This window comes from Salvelinus sp. IW2-2015, linkage group LG4p (genome assembly GCF_002910315.2).
Source record: "Salvelinus sp. IW2-2015 linkage group LG4p, ASM291031v2, whole genome shotgun sequence".
Lineage (NCBI taxonomy): Eukaryota > Metazoa > Chordata > Actinopteri > Salmoniformes > Salmonidae > Salvelinus > Salvelinus sp. IW2-2015.
In genome coordinates, this window is record NC_036841.1 from 4,643,751 (window position 1) to 4,665,205 (window position 21,455).

A 21,455-nucleotide genomic window follows, 5' to 3' on the forward strand; every position below is an offset into this window, starting at 1 on the left:
GAATCCATTTTATCAGAGGCGGAGCTTTAGAGGCCACAGTATAGACTGCTACAGGTTAATAAACTGCTTCAGCCAACCAGGTGCAAGCACAGACACATACTAGGAAGTGGAGGATCAAAGGAAAGGCTCTGACCCTACCCTTAAACTTAAAATAAGCATATTGTAGGGCAAAACAATTGTCACATTATAGCCAAGTTTGACTTTGCAGCTTGGCCATGTAGGCCTAGTTGGAGCCATGTTCAGGGCCATAGGCAAAATAAACAAAGCCCAGGAAGCTCCAGTTACACTGCAGTAGCACATCTTTCTGACAGCTTTCCTCTGATATCTAACATCTACCACTAAGTACTTCACTGGCCCCCAGGGTCACACTGCTACCAGTTGAGAGAGAAAAGGCCAGCGGCCATTTTAAACTCTGCTCTATGTTGATAGGATTCTGTGCCAAACGTCACAAAGAATGGAGGCAAATGAAATGAACATGGCTGGGTAGAAAGACTGTCTGATATGTGTTATTGTACCGTAGGGCTGTTTTAGCTTGAATGCGAATCGTCTCAGTTCATCCGTCATCCCATTTCAGAGGGTGAACACACGCATGCATGCACACACACATGTATGCACACACACATGTATACACACACATGTTATGACACACAGCACACACACACACACACACACACACACACACACACACACACACACACACACCACACACACACACACACACACACACACACACACACACACACACGTGTGTGTGTGTGTGTGTGTGTGTGTGTGTGTTTGTGTTGGGGTCCATCTGGAATGCATTTTTTTTATAGATGTGGCAATCGATTGGTTACCCTAGTGTGTGTGGTTAGCATGATGTAGCGCCTAGGACCACAGAACATTGTGTTCACTCACAGGGCTTGTGAACAGAGCTAGTGTGTTCTGTAGCGCAACCACACAGCAACACTTCTCTCACAGCCAATTGCAGCTCAAATTCAGACATTAACGCCTCGGTCACACCAACAGCTTCATTGTGTTTTAGTACACCAGAAGTACATTAAATTCAATGGAACGCTGCGTTTGTCTTACAGCATTGCGTTGCAGAGGCAGTTGCAGTGCGTTCTGTGTGGTGGATACGTTGGATTTATCGAACGTATGAGTCAAACTGTATGCGTAGGCTGCTTGACATGGTAGCAGAGGGTAAATGTTGACCTATTGTTGCACACATATTCAGATGATGCTGCGTACCATTTTGTGCAATGACACTGTCAGGGTGATTAAGGCGTAAACCCTCCTGATACCTCTCCCCCAGACCTTTATGCACACAAACAGACACAAGCTCTCTCACTCATGCCCTTTAAAAAATCAAGCTGCTTTTTCACTCCGACCGAATGGCAGACTGAGCGGGGGCTGAGGAGGAAGATAAGAGGAGGGAGGAAATCTAATCTGCATTCAGCTGTTAAATAAAAACACAACCTTTCAATAAACCTCACAGCCAGCCAGCCAATCACCTCACAGTCAGCCAGGCTGCAAGCCAGTAGCCTACAGGCAGCATATTTTAGACATGTTGTGTGAAGAAGCATAATAAAAAGCCTATTATCAACCTGAAATTAACAGCCATTTAAAATGTAGATTTGTTCCTGTGGGAGACTGTCAAATGTTTTGGACATGTCCTGTAAACAGGTGTCCTTGGGTATTTTATGGGCCACATTTTATTTATTCTATTTAATAGCCTAATAACATGAATTAATTATCCACATTGATTGACAGCTCGATTCAAATCAAAATAAAGAAAAGGGTAGATGTGAACAAAGCTTGTGGCTGAAAAGTCTTCTAACTCCTCCTGGCTAATCTGGGGGATTAGGAGCTATAAATGGCTACCAGTCGCTTGCTGATGATGAATGCCACGAATGACCATCTTGTGTCAAAACAGGTCCATTTCTATAAGAACTATATATGGCAGTCGCTTGCTGTTGATGAATGCCACGAATGACCATCTTGTGTCAAAACAGGTCCGTTTTGTAAGAACAGCATGACTCAAGACTGAGTCTAATTTTACTCCTCCGCAATACTTCTGTGAGCTTTGAAGCACTAGAGGCAAGAAATGCAGATCACTGTCAGCCCATGCTGTTGTGTGTCCAGTTTTGGAATAACCTGAGGCTCTATCATATCCTGTAGCCTTGTCGTCTACTGTGTATGAATATAAGGACTGTACATAAAGCATAGAACCTGCATAGAACCTGCATAGAACCCACATTCCTATTACGTGGAGTTCATGTCAATGTACCATGTTATATCTGTTCCAAGACATATCTGAAGGTGTTCTGCATCACACTGTAATGTATTACAGGCAGAGCCTCAGGCAGTAACAGCCAAATGGCTTTCTGAGCCTGAGAGTGGCAAATGTCTTTCTCATCTATTTCTTTTACATTTGAGTCATTTTGTCAGACGCTCTTATCCAGAGCGACTTACAGGAGCAATTAGGGTTAAGTGCCTTGCTCAAGGGCACAGACCGATTTTTCAGCTAGTCGGCTCAGGGATTCCAACCAGCAGCCTTTTGGTTACTGGCCCAACACTCTTAACCACTAGACTACCTCCCGTTAAGTACCAGACAGAGAAAGACACACGGACATGCGGACACACTCGCACGAACGCACGCGTACATACACACACACACTCACACACACTCACAGCAGGAGGCCCAGTGGTCTGACACCACTTTATCAGATCACTGTAATGTAGCATTTCATCAACCTGATCCCAGATCTGTTTGTTTTTTCATGACAACGACCATATCTATACAGCATTAACAGATCTGAGGCCAGCTGATAGCGTTTCATTACCATTTGAATTAACCCTAACATGAGTCGTTCTGCTCTGCTTTGTTTCATGTTTTGTTGTATTTTGTTCACGCAAAGTGGGCAGGTGGAGGGGAGGAAAGGTAGAGCAGGAGGAGAGTTGGGGGGAGGGTGCTAAATGTAATGAGGGACCGGAGCATGGGGGAGGACGGAGGGAGGGTGTGGTGGGTGGATGGAGGCGAGGGAGGAGAGGAGGATGGATTGAGGTGGAAGACAGAAATAAGCAAAATGCCTGGCACGAAGTATCAGAACAAGCTTGCTAGGTGATAGCTGTTAAAGGAAAAGGAAGTGAGAAGTGGTGTGCTCCTCTCAGAGATGAGGGAGAGAAAAAAGAGGGAAAGCGAAAAGAGGGTGGAGAGAGAGAGGATAGAGAGAGAGGGACCCTGTGACGGTGACGGCTTGACACACTAACACAGCACACAGACCAACAGACACACAACTCAGGACTCTACGCCCAGGCTAATTATATAGCACACACACGCACGTGGTATGTCGACAATCGTCTATGAGCGTGGCCAGTAACCAGGTAAGGTGCTGCATCTGAATCCCCGAAGCTGACAGTGAAAATTAAATCCTGTCGATCCTGCCCCCTAGCAAGGCGTACCCGATGTTCCGATTTCAACCCTCCCTGTCCAAGTCCTTAACTTTGCGTGCGCCAAAGCGCTCGATCTGATGTTTCTCCTCGATCTTAACGGGCTACGGTTACCTGCATCCTACTTTTCGACCTCATAAAGCTGGGTTGGGATTACAAGATGCTGGAAGAAGACACCAAATCCTAATTCGCCAGTATTCCAGTTTGAATGCATTCCAGTTGTTAAAACTGAAATAATGGTATCACCCTTTCCCTTCTATCGATTCAAGGCCACTCCCAAGATACTGATTGCCCGCTCTAAAATATGCTACATCTGTTCTTGCAGATCCTCGGCCATTTATGCTTGCCAGCACTCCAGACGACCCTGTCCCCAGAGCTCTCCTTATACGAGGTTAATCTCTTTCACATAACTAGTGAGGCCACCAGGAAAAATAAGGCCGGACCCAACATGACCCAGCCATACGATGTCTCGAGCCGGCTAAAATGCAAAGATCGCTTGCCAGGAGCTGCTGTATGTGAGGCCCACTTCTCCTACCCCTTTCTGCCCGTTCCCTTGATCTGTATTGTAATACGGCTCCAAATAAAAGCGCTATCACACCACAGCGGCGTTAATGGGGCTACATATTAGTCCTCTCAACATTTCAAAACATTCGTAGAGGCAGGGTCTACCTTTTACACTCATCACATGCACAGACAGAAACCCCCCTTAGGTGAGTCACAATAGATTTCCCCTTCACCATATGGCAAGCAAGCAGCAGCCCATAGCAACACATGATGAGTAGGACAGTACACGACCTCTGCCCGATGCATAGAAAACATTAACACTGTTACACACTAACGTGAGATGTGCTGTAGATTCACCTGGGCCACCTTGTTCTCACTCAATTTTGGAGTATCAATACAGACACTAGTGTCTCTACGTGAGAGGAATGTAATGATTGACTTGAGGGCAGTTCGACTCCCGGTGTGATTGCTCATAAACTGTATTCTTTAAACCTCTTAAGGCTCTCTCTGCGTATTATAAAGCCATAGGACTTGATTAGCCAGTTACTCAGCTGCAATTACTGGTACAATTGTCCTCCATGAGACAGGTGGTTGCTGTGATGCTGTTTAATAGAACAAAGACATGTTTTCAAACGATTACCAATCATACATGCTATAATCTTTCCTCTTTCTCTACCTCTCCTACCTCTCCTGCCCCTGCTCCACCTCCATTTCTACGTCCTTTCCTTCTCCTCTCAATCCTCCTCTCCTCTTCAAGGATAACCACTCAGCTGAATAGCAAAGTGGAACCTCTTCTATGTTAAATCCCGATGATGCTCATTGACACTCATTTTGTCAGTGTCTCTCTCTTTCATACTGTTGTTCCAGGTGTAAAAATGCGAATACTCGGTGTTGTCAGTCCCCAATCTTTTGATGAAGGAATGTATAACGACTATGCTGTATTCATTTCTACAATTCACCCTCTAAAGAAGTCAGCGGTATGAGGTCTGTTAGGATTTTAACTCAGCGGCGTATGCAACGTTATCCCGCATTATTATCTACCCATGGCAGGCCTATCCAAGTGAGCTAGAGAAAGATTGGAGAGACATTAAGGAGCCCTGATTGCTCAGGGCTTTTTGGTGTGCACTAATCGTTGGTGTGAAATATGGTTATCGTAGAAGTACATTTTATTTCTACGAAACTTTCACAACGTGCTGCTTCTTACGATCTGACGCGCATTGATGACCATTATACGGTCTCTCCATCTGTATTCTGCTGGCTATGGCTTGGATGTGTTTGAGTGTGATGCAGTGTGTTCTCCACTCCCGTAGGCTCATTCCACCTCAGGTTGAGGTGCTGTGTTGTGTAGATGTGTGTGTGTGTGGTGTGTGTCGTTCGTGTGTGTGTGCTAGATAGTCGTGCCTCACGTATATGCACCCTCAGTAAATCATAGAGCCTTCCTGCTGGTAGTGTGTGTGTGTGTGTGTGTAACTTGGCGTGTTGCCATCCCTCCTCTGCAGGGCATCTGTCAGTCCTCTGTCCAGTTAGCTTCGGATTTATAATCACACACACATTTTGCAGTGCAGCGTTTCACGGGGCCAAAGATTCAATTTAACGTTAGGCAGCCATGTAGTGTATTCTCTCCCTACCTACCTGCCCACTGGACTGGATGAGTGGGAAAAGCTAAAACTACAACAGAAATCAATCAGAAAGTAGGATTCCCATTGAGGAAGTAGGTATGATCACTTATATGATGTGCAGTGTACAGTATATTGTGTATTGTGATGTGTATTGAAGGGAATACGATATTTAGGCTACATGAATAATCAGGGGTGGCCGATAGATTTGGTCCACGCCATGTTAGCTGAAATTATTGAATAGCTCATGCTAATACAAGCCTGACAGTGAGTCGTCATGACCGTCTCTGATGGAACAGGCTAGGGTCTTTTGTCCTTTTGTCCATGTGCCTTTTGGCATTGCCTGCACAAAGGTCTCTGATGCTATCTTACTCTGAGCCTTCAACATTTCAGACCCTGTTACTTCAGATGGCTCAATGACTATTGGACCTATAGTAGGTACAGATAATGTAGTGGTATTATCATTGTCATCTTTTGTGGTGAGCAATGGAGTGTTGGTCACTTTGGGTGTGTCTCAATAGTCTCTCCTCCTCTCCCACAGTTGTTTTTTATTTGTATTTATTTCACCTTTATTTAACCCGGTAGGCCAGTTGAGAACAAGTTCTCATTTACAACTGCGACCTGGCCAAGATAAAGCAAAGCAGTGCGACAAAAACAACAGCACAGAGTTACACATAAACAAACGTACAGTCAATAACACGATGTAAAAATCTATGTACAGTGTGTGCAAATGTAGAAGAGTAGGGAGGTAAGGCAATAAATAGGCCATAGAGGCGAAATAATTGCAATTCAGCATTAACACTGGAGTGATAGATGTGCAGATGATGATGTGCAAGGAGATACTGGGGTGCAAAAGAGCAAAAAGATAAATAACAATATGGGGATGAGGTAGTTGGGTGTGCTATTTACAGATTCGCTGTGTACAGGTACAGTGATCGGTAAACTGCTCTGACAGCTGATGCTTAAAGTTAGAGAGGGAGATATAAGACTCCAGCTTCAGTGATTTTTGCAGTTCCAGTCATTGGCAGCAGAAAACTGGAAGGAAAGGTGGCCAAAGAGGTGTTGGCTTTGGGGATGACCAGTGAGATATACCTGCTGGAGCGTGTGCTATGGGTGGGTGTTACTATGGTGACCAGTGAGCTGAGATAAGGCAGGGCTTTACCTAGCATAGACTTATAGATGACCTGGAGCCAGTGGGTTTGGCGACGAATATGTAGTGAGGGCCAGCCAACGAGAGCATCAAGGTCGTAGTGGTGGGTAGTATATGGGGCTTTGGTGACAAAACGGATGGCACTGGGATAGACTACATCCAGTTTGCTGAGTAGAGTGTTGGAGGCTATTTTGTAAATTACATCGCCGAAGTCAAGGATCGGTAGGATAGTCAGTTTTACGAGGCTATGTTTGGCAGCATGAGTGAAGGAGGCTTTGTTGTGTGGATTGGAAATACTTAATGTGAGTCTGGAAAGAGAGTTTACAGTCTAACCAGACACCTAGGTATTTGTAGTTGTCCACATATTCTAAGTCAGAACCGTCCAGAGTAGTGATGCTAGTCGGTCGGTCGGGTGCGGGCAGCAATCGGTTGAAGAGCATGCACTTAGTTTTACTAGCATTTAAAAGCAGTTGGAGGCTCGGAAAGATTGTTGTATGGCATTGAAGCTCGTTTGGAGGTTTCTTAGCACAGTGTCCAAAGAAGGGCCAGATGTATACAGATGTCGTGGTGTATACATGGTGTCGTCTGCGTAGAGGTGGTCAGAGAATCACCAGCAGCAAGAGCGACATCATTGATATATACAGACAAAAGAGTCGGCCCGAAAATGTAACCCTGTGGCACCCCCCATAGAGACTGCCAGAGGTCCGGACAACAGGCCCTCCGATTTGACACACTGAACTCTATCTGAGAAGTAGTTGGTGAACCAGGCAAGGCAGTCATTTGAGAAGCCAAGGCTATTGAGTCTGCCGATAAGAATGCGGTGATTGACAGAGTCGAAAGCCTTGGCCAGGTCGATGAAGACGGCTGCACAGTACTGTCTTTTATCAATGGCGGTTATGATATCTTTTAGGAYCTTGAGCGTGGCTGAGGTGCACCCATGACCAGTTCGGAAACCAGATTGCATAGTGGAGAAGAAAATCTACACTGACATGAATGAACTGAACAGGTGAAAGCAATTTCCTCCATAATTTATTTTGTCTGTGTGTTCAGATCAGTAAAGGGGAGGAAGCCACTTTAGACTATTGAGATGCGGCCTTCTTTGTACTATGGGTTGTGGGGACGACTATTAAGATGCAGCCTTTGCACTGCAGTATGGGTAGTGGGGCTCATACAATTTGCTCGTGGAGCTCCTGTTTAGCTAGCTGATCTGTAGCCGTCTCATGTTCTGAGAACATCACTCTTATCAGACATCACAGTCACAGTAAAGAAGGCAAGGCTGCCGTGTGCCAAGAACATATTGCCAGTGTTGCCAGGGTAACAACGGCTTCCTTTCCAACATACTGTGATTGTGGTTGTCATGGCTGTAAAAATGTGGGTGGAGCCTTTGGATTTGACTGACAGATTGGAAAAGGGACGTCTTATTATAGAAATAGAATGGTCATAATAACATAATTTCTTACAATTTTGCGGACGGCACGGCATCATTCTTTCTTCCAGAGATTGACTTTTGACTTTTCCAACACTGAATTTAAATGGCGCTGCGTTGCAGCATGGTTGTACTGCATGTTGATGAGGATTTAATGGCCGCACTAGCCTGCTCTACCACTTGTTAGCCGATGCCTGGACACAGCTTTGGCCTCTGATGTAACGTGTTAGGTAGTTAGATGACATCTACTGTACCATATGGCGTCAGAGTGCACATTAAGGTCATTCAGTCACTACACACATAACTGACCTACAATAATGTTATAGAGCTGTAATAGTCTATAGTGTTTTGTTATGAATATCTACATTCTAACACTGTAGGTCTGTTCTATACTTCTTTGTTTATTATTGAGGGGACAGCAACATTTGAATTTGAATAGTATTATTTTACACTTATTTGAACCTGAATGACCTGTGCTGCCAAATGAGCAAAAGGTTAGCCTAAGTGCTGTAAGTTAGTATTTGAACTCAATGGTCATTGACAATTATTTAAGATATACTGTACTGTACAACCCTCAATATTGCTACCGTTTATTGACCACATTTACCCCTAAATCAATGTGTTATTCACATACAGGTGCACTATATATACAAAAGTATGTGGGCACCCCTTCAAATTAGCRGATTCGGCTATTTCAGCCACACCAGTTGCTGACAGGTGTATAAAATCGAGCACACAGCCATGCAATCTCCATAGACAAACATTAGCATTAGAATGGCCTCATTGAAGAGCTCAGTGACTTTCAACGGGGCACTGTCATAGGATGCCACCTTTCCAACAAGTCAGTTCGTCAAATTTCTGCCCTGCTAGAGCTTCCCCGGTCRACTGTAAGTGCTGGTATAGTGAAGTGGAAACGTCTAGGAGCACCAACGGCTCAGCCGCGAAGTGGTAGGCCACACAAACTCACAGAACGGGACCGCCAAGTGCTGAAGCGCGGAGTGTGTCCTCGGCCGCAACACTCATTACTGAGTTCTAAACTACCTCTGGAAGCAGCTTCAGCACAAGAACTGTCCATCAGGAGCTTCATGAAATGGGTTTCCATGGCCGAGCAGCCGCACAAACAAAAGATCACCATGCACAATGCAAAGCGTCGGCTGGGCGGTGTAAAGCTCGCCGCCATTGGACTCTGGAGCAGTGGAAACGAGTTCTCTGGAGTGATGAACCACGCTTCAGCATCTGGCAGTCCAACGAACAAATCTGGGTTTGGCGGATGCCAGGAGAACACTACCTGCCCCAATGTATAGTGCCAACTGTAAAGTTTGGTGGAKGAGGAATAATGGTCTGGGGCTGTTTGTCATGGTTCGGGCTAGGCCCCTTAGTTCCAGTGAAGGGAAATCGTAATGCTACAGCATACAATGACATTCCAGACGATTCTGTGCTTCCAACTTTGTGGCAACAGTTTGGGTAAGGCCCTTTCCTGTTTCAGCATGACAATGCCCCTGTGCACAAAGCAGGTCCATACAGAAATGGTTTGTTGAGATTAGTTTTGAAGAACTTGACTGGTCTGCACAGAGCCCTGGCCTCAACGCCATCGAACGCCTTTGGAATGAATTGGAATGCCAACAATTAGGCCTGGCCTAATTGCCCAACATCAGTGCCCAACCTCACTAATGCTCTTGTGGCTGAATGGAAGCAAGTCCCCGCTGCAATGTTCCAACATCTATYGGAAAGCCTTCCCAAAAGAGTGGAGGCTGTTATAGCAGCAAAGGGGGGACCAACTCCATATTAATGCCCATGAATTTGGAATGAGATGTTCAACCGGCAGGTGTCCACATACTTTTGGTAATGTAGTGTATCTACCTCAGTACTCCAGTATCCCTGCACATTGTGAATTTGGTATTGACACTGACCCTGAATATAGCTGACATTCTTCTGTTTTTGTCTTAWTGTGTTTTTTATTGTTGTTTTTTTGTTTGTTTTTATACTAGTTTGATATTGAGTACAGCACTGTTGGATTGGGATTTCAAGTAAAGCATGTCACTGTACTTGTGCATTTGACAAATAAAACTTGAAACTTGCCATAGTTCAGTAGTACAGATAAGCCTCACATCAGTTGGAGTTATTTTGTAACCCTCATAGCTTACAGTATGTTGGCCTCAGAAGTAAAAATCACAGTTTGTGGTTGCTGGTTTAAGTTGKAGAGCTGCTTACATGTACAGTAAATCTGTTGACTGGCCTGTTATTCCAGCAGACATGTGATGTGGTGTGGCTGGACTGACTTCCCGTTATGTCCCAGTGCTAAGTGCTTTCCCATCAACTGTACTCTCACCTGAGATAACCTTTCTGGCCTTAGACATAGACCCCTGGCCTTACCTATTAAACATGTCCATTGCCCCACCAGTAAAGAATACACACGCCCGCACACACACACATACRGKATACACCATTTTTACTATCTATCTGAAGGTGTAGTAGTACTGTGGTGTGGATTATAATGACAGGTGGGTAGTAGGTGAGATGGAAAGTAGCCAGGAGACCCAGTCACAACTCAAAGGAATTACTCCAATCTGCACAGGCACACACACACACGCACGCGCACACACCACACACACCACCACACGCACACGCACACACACACAACACGCACTGCGCAACGCACCACACACACACACACGCACGCACACAACACACACACGCACACGCACCAACGCACACCGCACCGCACGCACACACACACAGAAGAGTCCAAAGCCTGCTGCCAATTATATTAATGACCCTAACACACCAGGCCGGAGCAGGGAACAGGACCTCAGCAGATTTGTGTTAAGGCCCTTACACGCAACACACATATGCACAGCACACACACACACACGCACCGCACACACCGCACGCACGCACGCAGCACCCGCACGCACGCCACGCCACCACACACACACACACACACACACACACACACACACACACCACACACACACACACACACACACACACACACACACACACACACCACCACACACACACAGAAGAGTCCAAAGCCTCTGCCAATTAATTAAATACCCTAACAACACCAGGGCCGGAGCAGGGAACAGGACCTCAGCAGATTTGTGTTAAGGCCCTTACACACACACACATATGCACACACACACACACAAAACCATGCATACTAACATACACATACAGACACCTCCCCTCTCTCCATGTAGCACAGCTAGGTACCAGGAAGGCTAAAAATATCTCCTGGCCATTGGCTAGCCAGTTTGGTCCATCTGGTTCCTAACCCTTAGGTAAGTAGAGAGGGAGGGAGAGAGTGTTTGTGTGCGTGCATACGTGTGTCTGTGCACACAGTGTATGTTTCGCGCGCGCGCGCGCATGTGTGTGTGTGTGTGTGCGTGTGCGTGTGCGTGTGCGTGTGTGTGTGTGTGTGTGTGTGAGGGCCCACTAAAGTCTTACTAGAATGTGCTCTTACTATTCTACCTCAGTACAGTTTTGACATGAAGTTATATCAAAGGCTTAGAGGCAGGTGCCCACCTGTAGTTTTTAATAGGATGCAGGTAGGGAGGGGTGTATGAAAGGGGTGCAGTGGTCAATKTGTGGGGTGGTGTCAGGGGAATGGGGGTTACAGTACAGTAAAACCTATAGTTTCCCCAAATCCCCTTAGCGTCTTCCAATCTGTCCATGTGACGGTGAAACAATGTAAGCCTCTTAGTCTTAATCCACAGCCTGTGGGGGGGTGAGTGTATGTCACAGGGCTGTAGATGCTGTCCCTTTGGCACAGATCTGCAAAAAGGGTGCTATCTAGAACCTAAAACGGTTCTTAGCCTTTCCCCATAGGAGAACCCATTGAAGAACCCTTTTTGKTTCCAGGTAGAATTMTTTTGGGTTTCATGTGTTACCATTTCCACAGAGAGGGTTCTACATGGAACCAAAAAGGGTTCCACCTGGAACCAAAAAGGGTTATTTTATGGGGACAGCCGAAGAACCCTTTTGGAACCTTTTTTCTAAGAGTGTGGGATCAGCGTACAGTACCCTCGACCCGAACCTTAGGTTAAGTTGGCTGGCACCCTGGTGTTTCCCTGGTTTTGCCGACACCATGGTTCCAACCAACTGAGCCGTATTGGAACCATATTGGAACCAGTTGGTTAGTGTTCGATTTCTGTCCTAATAGTTTTGCCTGTCCACATATTCCAAACGGTCAGTTCTGTGAGAGGGCCTTATAGAAGTGTCTCAGATTCCAAACTGTCAGTTCTGTTAGTGTGACACAAAACACTGTGGGCATGCATGTTATCACAGAGAACTTCTCCAGTGACTATAAGACTGTGGTTATTGTCAGTGTCACATCTTGGCAGATGCAAAGATTAGAGGAGTAAAAATAGCTCTTTCTGTCTCTCTGTTAGGTGAGGATCTGACAGGCTGGCCAAGTGGCTGGATGGGGAAGGGTCAGAGTGCTTAGTGAAGGGGCATGTTTTGGAAGAGCTGAATCAGTGAGCACAAGGCTTTAACAACTGCATAATTGTCTTATAACATAGATATCATTACTTGTAGTCCAGATGTACAAGTGTACCAAGTTTCATGCTTTTATATTCCTTTACTTGATAAAAGTGAACTTTTATACTAATATGTTAAACATTTCTGGTTTATTTGTATGTAAGAGGTTGACAATTCAAGAATGATTCCATGAATGTAAACAAAAGTACGGTAAAAGTATACATAGTCCTTTCTACTGTTCATTCCTTTGACTTAAAGGTTCTGTCTTAGAGTATGTAGCCCTCCTGTAGCCTTCCTGTATTCAGACTAAAATGTGTTCTGTACAGTATGTAGCCCTCCTGTAGCCTTCCTGTATTCAGACTAAAATGTGCTCTGTAGAGAATGTAGCCCTCCTGTAGCCCTCCTGTATTCAGACTAAAAGGTGTTCTTCGTAGAGTATGTAGCCCTCCTGTATCAGACTAAAAGGTTTCTGTAGAGTATGTAGCCTCCTGTAGCCCTCCTGATTCAGACTAAAAGTTTCTGTAGAGTGTTGTAGCCCTCCTGTATTCAGACTGAAAGGTTCTGTAGAGTATGTAGCCTTCCTGTATTTCAGACTAAAATGTGTTCTGTTAGATGTGTACCCTCCGTAGCCCTCCTGTATTCAGACTAAAAATTGTTCTGTAGAGTATGTAGCCTCCTGCTATTCAGACTAAAATGTGTTCTTAGAGTATGTAGCCCTCCTGTATTCAGACTAAAAGGTTTCTGTAGAGTATGTAGCCCTCCTGTAGCCCTCCTGTATTCAGACTAAAATGTGTTCTGTAGAGTATGTAGCCCTCCTGTATCAGACTGAAAGTGTTTGTTAGAGTATGTAGCCCTCCTGTAGCCCTCCTGTATTCAGACTAAAATGTGTTCTGTAGAGTATGTACCCTCCTGTAGCCCTCCTGTATTCAGACTAAAGTGTTCTGTACAGTATGTAGCCTCCTCTGTATTCAGACTAAAAGGTGTTCTGTAGAGTATGTAGCCCCTCCTGTATTCAGACTAAAATGTGTTCTGTAGAGTATGTAGCCCTCCTGTATTCAGACTAAAAGGTTTTTCGTAGCAGTATGTAGCCCTCCTGTATTCAGACTAAAAGGTGTTCTGTAGAGTATGTAGCCCTCCTGTATTCAAACTCAAAGTGTTCTGTAGAGTATGTAGCCCTCCTGATTCAGACTAAAAGGTTTTGTAGAGTATGTAGCCCTTCTGTATTCAGACTGAAAGTGTTTGCTTAGAGTATGTAGCCCTCCTCGTATTCAGACTAAAGTGTTTGTAGAGTATGTAGCCCTCTGTATTCAGACTGAAAGTGTTCTTAGAGTATGTACCCTCCTTTAAATCAGACCTAAAAGCGCTGTCTTCTGGACATATCGTAGCCCCTCCTGTATTCAGACTAAAATGTTTTCTGTAGAGTATGTAACCCAACTGTATTCAGATTAAAATGTGCTCTGTCCCCTTTCTGTTTCAGACTACCTATGTTCCCCAGAGGAGAACGTTCACATGATCGACTTCACACGGTTCAAGATCCGAGACATGGAGACTGGGACGGTGCTGTTTGAGATCACCAAACCCCCTGTACCAGGTATGGGCTATGTCAAAACTACCGTATTAAACAGCACATATATTAGATGCATGTACTGTGTATGAGCTATATGTTGGTAATGTATTTAATCAAGACATGGAGACAGGGACGGTGCTGTTTGAGATCACCAAACCAACAGCACCAGGTCAGTAATAGGCCTGTTCTGTGCTAAATATAACCATTAGTATTTGTGTTCCCTAACATATTCATATATACATGTTAACAATATTCTCTCTTATTAGAGCCTAGGATATATGACTTGTGGCACTAAAATACAGGTCATAGCCTCTGATAACGAAGAGGTTTTAGGACCTACTGTATGTGTGAGCAGCATATACCTCTGGGTTAACTAGGCCCAGGCAGTACTATGCATGATTCATGAACAAATTACTCCTATTAGCTTGGTCTCTACTGAGAAGGTGTTATTTCGCTGTGTGAGTTGATCATCTAAGGCTCTGAAACAGTGTCTATTCAGAGAGGTACACAGCAGAGAGACTGTGCTTCAAAACAGCAGGCTCTTTAACGCGGTCTCTTTTGTGACACTGTGGCAGCGGGCGAAAAGAAGGATTTTGACCCCAACGGAGGCCGCTTCGTCCGTTACCAGTTCACCCCTGCCTTCCTGCAGCTGCGCCAGGTCGGCGCCACGTAAGTCACAGCTAAGATGGCCGCCTGTGTGGGTGTGTAAGGGTGGTGGAGCGGTGGCCATTCAGTGCCCTGCTGTTCTCTTCTGAGAGGAGACAGATGGGGAGGGCTATTCTCAGAGAGTGAGAGGTGGTGTGTGTGTGCGTGCCTACGTGCTTGCGTGCATGTTTGTGTGTGACAGATACCAAGGAGGCAGGAAGGCTACACAGTAGGGGGAGAAAGAGAGAGGGAGAGAGAAAAAAAGGAGGCAGGGTGAGGGAGAAAGAGAGAGAGAAAGAGAGATGAGAAAAAGGACAGTCAGGCCAGTTGTTATTAATGAACCTTTTACTGCAGTGGGCTAAATCAGGGTCACACAGAGTGTTTATTGGTCGTCTTAAACACATCTACATTGAAACCAACGTATACACCTCACACACATGGTTATGGGCTTAAAAAAAGAAGACACCTGTACCATGTCAGATATAGAGTTGAAATGTATTACGTTTTTACATTTGGAGTTTTCATCCCAATATTACACTTTGTATACATCACAGAAGGCTGAAACATAGCAAAAGTTTGGCATCGAAACACCAGATTTTCTGCTGTTTATTTAAATTAATGTTTATTATGAAATTATGAAAAATATGAATAACATTCCACACAAGGCCACTAGTCATTAGAATGCAAGAAAGGGCTACTGTAGAGGGGTAAATGAGGAAACATGGAATTACACTTTGGTTCTGCAACAAACTATAACAAACAAATGATGTGTAAGTGTGTTTCCAATAGTTTATCAGATCTCTCTGTCCCCCTTTCCTCTCTGACACAGTGTGGAGTTCACAGTGGGAGACATGCCCATCAACAACTTCAGGATGATTGAGAGGCACTACTTCAGAGAGCAGCTCCTCAAGAGTTTTGATTTTGAGTTTGGTTTCTGTATGCCCAGCAGCAAGAACACCTGCGAACACATCTACGAGTTCCCCCCTCTATCAGAGGACATCAGTGAGTATAGACACACGTAGAAACAGAGACACAGACATAGCATGCATGCATACACGCACTTCCTGTACCCATACGACACAGTTCGACACACACACACACACACACTCACTCAAACACACACACTGACGTGTCCTTCCTCTTCTTCCTCAGTGCGTGAGATGATCCTACACCCATACAAAACGCAGTCCGACAGCTTCTACTTTGTGGACAACAAGCTGGTGATGCACAACAAGGCAGACTACTCCTACAGTGGGAGTCCGTAGGAGCACAGGACTTCCCTAGACACCTAGACCCACTCCAACTCCAACTCTAACCCACCCCTCCATAGGACCATGGACAGACAGACAGACAGACAATGCGACAGACAGACAGACAGACAGACAGACAGACAGACAGACAGACAGACAGACAGACAGACAGACAGACAGACAGACAGACAGACAGACAGACAGATAGACAGACATAACGAACGGAGAGACGTATGGACGGACTGACAGGTGACAAGCAACAGGACTGATGGACAGCCTCGCACTCTCAGCTGCTTTATTTCTCCAATCAGAATTCCCCCATTGTTTGTTATCCCCTTAGTTGCAATCCCCTACCCCAGTCTCTTGCAATGACCTCTCAACTTGCTGTGTCTGATAGAGAGTGTTATAGATGTGTACACAGTCTAGCATACATAAACACACACAGACCTTCGCTATGGGACACATCTGATGTGGCCTGATCTAGACAAAATAAATGCACAACCAGTACAGTATATAAGGGCCAGTAACAATGAGTGAGATTGAATGTCTAGTCAGTGTGTTCTCAGTCAGTCAGCTAAAGAGAAAAAGAGAAAGGGAAAGACAGAAAAGAAGAGACAGAAAAAATGTAGAGAGCGAGAAAGAGAGATAGAGAGAGTGTCTGCTTATCTGCACTTCATCTCATTGACATTTACAGTACCAGTCAAAAGTTTGGACACACCTACTCATTCAAGGGTTTTACTTTACTATTTTCTACATTGTAGAATAATAGTGAAGACATCACAACTATGAAATAACACATATGGAATCATGTAGTAACCAAAAAAGTGTTTAAAAAAGTTGCCACCCTTTTCCAGTATGACAGCTTTGCACACTCTTGGCATTCTCTCAACCAGCTTCATGATGTAGTCACCTGGAATGCATTTCAATTAACAGGTGTGCCTTGTTAAAAGTTCATTTCTGGAATGTCTTGCCTTCTTAATGCGTTTGAGCCAATCAGTTGTGTTGTGACAAGTTAGGGGTGGTATACAGAAGATTTGGTAGAAGACCAAGTCCATATTATGGCAAGAACAGCTCAAATAAGCAAAGAGAAACGACATTCCATCGTTACTTTAAGACATGAAGGTCAGTCCATGCAGAACATTTCAAGAAAAGTTTCTTCAAGTGCATTCGCAAAAACCATCAAGTGCTATGATGAAACTRGCTCTCATGAGGACCGCCACAGGAAAGGAAGRCCCAGAGTTACCTCTGCTGCAGAGGATGAGTTCTTTAMGAGTTACCAGCCTCAGAAATTGCAGCACAAATAAATGCTTCATAGAGTTCAAGTAACGGACACATCTCAACATCAACTGTTTAGAGSAGACTGCGTGAATCAGGCCTTCATGGTCAAATTGCTGCAAAGAAACCACTACTAAAGGACACCAATAATAAGAAGAGACTTGCTTGGGCCAACAAACAYGAGCAATGGACATTAGATCGGTGGAAATTTGTCCTTTGGTCTRATTAGTCCAAATGTTGAGATTTTTGGTTCCAATCGCCGTGTCTTTATGAGACGCAGAGTAGGTGAATGGATGATCTCCGCATGTGTGGTTCCCACCGTGAAGCATGGAGGAGGAGGTGTGATGGTGTGGGTGTGCTTTGCTGTGATACTGTCAGTGATTTATTTAGATTTCAAGGCACACTTAACCAGCATGTCTACCACAACATTCTGCAGCGATATGCAATCCCATCTGGTTTGCGCTTAGTGGGACTATCATTTGTTTTTCAACAGGACAATGACCCAACACACCTCCAGGCCKTGTAAGGGCTATTTGACCAAGAAGAAGAGTGATGGAGTGCTGCATCAGATGACCTGGCCTCCAAAATCACCCGACCTCAACCCAATTGAGATGGTTTGGGATGAGTTGGANCAGCCAACAAGTGCTCAGAATATGTGGGAACTCCTTCAAGACTGTTGGAAAAGTATTCCAGGTGAAGCGTGTTGAGAGAATGCCAAGACTGTGCAAAGCTGTCATCAAGGCAAAGGGTGGCTAYTTTGAAGAATCTAAAATATATAATATATATTTGGTTACTACATGATTCCATATGTGTTATTTCATAGTTTTGATGTCTTCACTATTATTCTACAATGTAGAACATAGTAAAAAAAAATCTGAAAAAACCTTGAAGGAGTAGGTGTGTCCAAACTTTTGACTGGTACTGTAGCTATTTAAACAACAGAGAAAGACAGACAGACAGACAGACAGACAGACAGACAGACAGACAGACCAGCTGTCTGTCGCATTACCAAGTGACACAGACACACAATTCTCTGACATCATCAAAACATGTATTCTAGTCGAGCAAGCAGAACCTATATATTTCTACTAGGGTTCTGCTACTTTTTTTTACTCTTAAAGAAAGTCAAAAAAGTTTCTTGAATTTCTAATAAATAGCCATTAGCTCTGAATGACACGTTGTCCCTGAAAGGAACAGTACTACCGTTTGATGAGGTTCTTTGTTGATCACCATGCCAGTAGAAACCAGTTGAATGCCATTAGCGTACAGTACATCGTAGAATGGGACAGGTACTCTTTTAATGTGAATGTGTCGTATTTGGGKCTGGAAAAATTCTAGCTTTTCCAAAATTCCCTGGTTTTCCAGAAGTCCCTTTTGGAGGATTCCTGSATTTCTTATTCCAGCCTGATTCCAGGAATTTTCCAAGATGGATTTTTGGAAAAACTGGGAATTTTAGGAAAGTTACTGGAATTTTGCAACCCTAGTCGTGTTTATTTATGTATACTCATAGTTTTATCTTCTAAAGTATTTTTTTAAGTAGCCACTTTGACGAGTTAAAAGTAGGCGAAGGATAGTCATATATGAACTCAAAACCAGATATTCATTTTGATATCCAGCACATATTTAGTCTCAAGAGATTTGCAGATGTATTTATAAGAAATGTGGTTATTGTAAATTAAAATGATGTAAAGTTTGGACAGTTGAAATGCCACTCAGAGAAATAAATATATGTGATTTTTTTGGGAAGTCTTGAAATGCGACTTGTGGTCTTTTTTCACTTGATACCCAAGATGGTAAAACAATGACACCAGCTACAATATGTGGGAACAGCCAATTATAACAAAGGTTGTTTTACAATGTCTGGATAGATTTGTGATGGTGATAGACGTCTAGACTAGAATATCAAATCATGAATCAGTTTAAGCGCTATAAATCAAAGACAGTTTACTATACACTCAGTCATTCCATACAAGAAAAAGGGCCTTTTCACACATGCTATGACTAAAATACACTCTCGAAATATGTTCCTGGTAAGGTGATGTCACCTTATTCATTTTCATAATTATGGAAGCTAAATGATTAGATAGGGCTTACAGGAACCAGAGGAAGGTCTGAGAACAGTTGTCCGGCTCTGCCTTGACATTGACTTCCATCCTCAATGGTATTTTAGCTAGAAAGCTTTGAAAACWATTTCTAGAAAGAAAATTAATTGAGTTAACAGTGAGTATGTTCCCTGTTTCGTATCAGCAATTATGCTAAGACAAATCTTGTAATTACATTCATTAGCTTTGAGCTTAAAACCAGATGGCTTGAATCATCTCTTGTCACCATAAACTGAATAAAATGCAAATTGAAAAAGCGGGAACATATCACAACAGGGGGCTTATTCAGGAGAAAGAGACTTCACAAAATGTTCAACATAGAAATGTGTTGTGTWGAACAGATATGATTCTCTGTAGTGTAGAATAAGGAAGAAATGTCACCAGCGCTGTATTTTTATCAACAACTCTAACGTTCACTACAGCTCTCTGCTGCCATCTTGTGTGAAGTTAGGTGGTACTGCACTCTACTCCTAATCACTGAACAGTAAGATGTGTCATGAGCTTTTGGATCCATTCATTCTCATGAATGTCAAGTTTTGAATTTGACCCAGCCACAGTCAATGATATGAATAAAAACATATTGTTAACACAATTGTGATAAAACCTGAACCCCTACTCACTCACACATTTAATTCAGGCTAATTGTAGACAAATTGAGCCAACAAGCTCTACAGGTTCAAAGCAAAGCAAAATATGATGTTTGATTGTGCTCAAACTGTGCACAATATTGTCACTGTTTCATTGCTGCATTGTGATAAGTCTTGACCTTCACAACCCCAGTCTTGAGTTGTCCTGGAGGTCCAGGGGGAAGRTCTTGGTGAGATTTCACGAAGGGAGCCCTATTCCTGGGCTTCAAAGCAAAGGTATGGGGGTGTTCCCCATGGAAGTGAGGTAACCAGCTAAACTCTCCACACCTGTGTAGGCTGTGTGGTACTGTCCATTAATATGTAGGTCTGATAGACCTCCACATCCTCCGTCCATCTCCTCCTCATCTTCCTCCTCTTCCTTCCCCAGACCGACAGAGATCAACTCTGATGTCTGGTTGACAGGACAGGTGCTCCTCAGACTTGACCCCAGGAGGAAGTGTGTTGGCTGGGAAGATGAGAGGGACGGAGAGGGACTGATTGCCACCAGCGAATCAGGAGCCAGGCTGTCCTCTCTCAGCTCGTCCCACAAGTAACCTGAGAGGAGAGTGAACATATACTTACTTGTTTTCTATAGTTATGTTGCGACCTTATGTAAATGAATTCAAGGAAATTGCATTGAAGACTAATAACAGTTATTGTCTATGACATTCTTCTAAAGAGGGCATCTTAGCGTTAATTGATTGCAATCCATAAATTTTTTGACCATTTCAATTAATGATATTTACCCACTCATCCTTGAGAATATAGCTTAGAAGTTAGTTCAGAACCCAACATAATACGCTTGTTTTACTCCACTGTTGTAAACATTCTATGTAAATCAACAATATACAGCTTCTTAAACTATAATGTGATCTCATGGATGGCAGTCTTCAGATCCCTTAGTCAGCTCTCATGTCCAGCTCTGCACCAGCCTCAACCTCATTTTTCTACCGAAAAAATAGGGAATTAAAAGTAATTTTAAAAAAAATCAAGTCAAAAGTTCAAGAAGGGAACCAAAGCAGCGTGGTAGTGCCACAATTGTGCACAACACACAACACACACCACAACCACACCACGCCGAGCCATGAAGTGTCTTTATCTTATTTCCCCTCGTCATCATCTCAGTACTTTCGACGGGCACAGGTTCATCAGTAAGGTTTCGGTAAGAAGAGCCCAAAAACCTGTTGCAGCATGCCACATTTGGACATTCACCTCCTCGTCCAGACAGACAGACAGGACAGACAGACAGACAGACAGACAGACAGACAGACAGACAGACAGACAGACAGACAGACAAGACAGGACAGGACAGACAGACAGACAGACAGACAGAACAGACAGACAGGAACAGGACAGGACAGACCGACGACAGTGGGT

General features: G+C 44.0%; 2 protein-coding genes across 2 annotated transcripts in view; one reads left to right on the forward strand and one right to left on the reverse strand.

Moving 5' to 3' along the window:
* LOC111959388 (protein unc-119 homolog A-like) overlaps nt 1-16,353 on the forward strand; it is a 26,679-nt gene extending 10,326 nt beyond the window's left edge. The window contains exons 2-5 of the mRNA XM_023980896.2: nt 14,091-14,204; nt 14,756-14,849; nt 15,655-15,827; nt 15,978-16,353. Of these exons, the coding sequence (XP_023836664.1) occupies nt 14,091-14,204; nt 14,756-14,849; nt 15,655-15,827; nt 15,978-16,090 (494 nt within the window). The 3' untranslated portion in view covers nt 16,091-16,353. The remainder of the gene's footprint in view (nt 1-14,090; nt 14,205-14,755; nt 14,850-15,654; nt 15,828-15,977) is intronic.
* A 3,871-nt stretch (nt 16,354-20,224) lies between these two features.
* LOC111959394 (forkhead box protein N1-like) overlaps nt 20,225-21,455 on the reverse strand; it is a 1,542-nt gene continuing 311 nt past the window's right edge. The window contains exon 2 of the mRNA XM_023980912.2: nt 20,225-20,633. Coding sequence (XP_023836680.1) covers nt 20,305-20,633 — 329 coding nt within the window. The 3' untranslated portion in view covers nt 20,225-20,304. The remainder of the gene's footprint in view (nt 20,634-21,455) is intronic.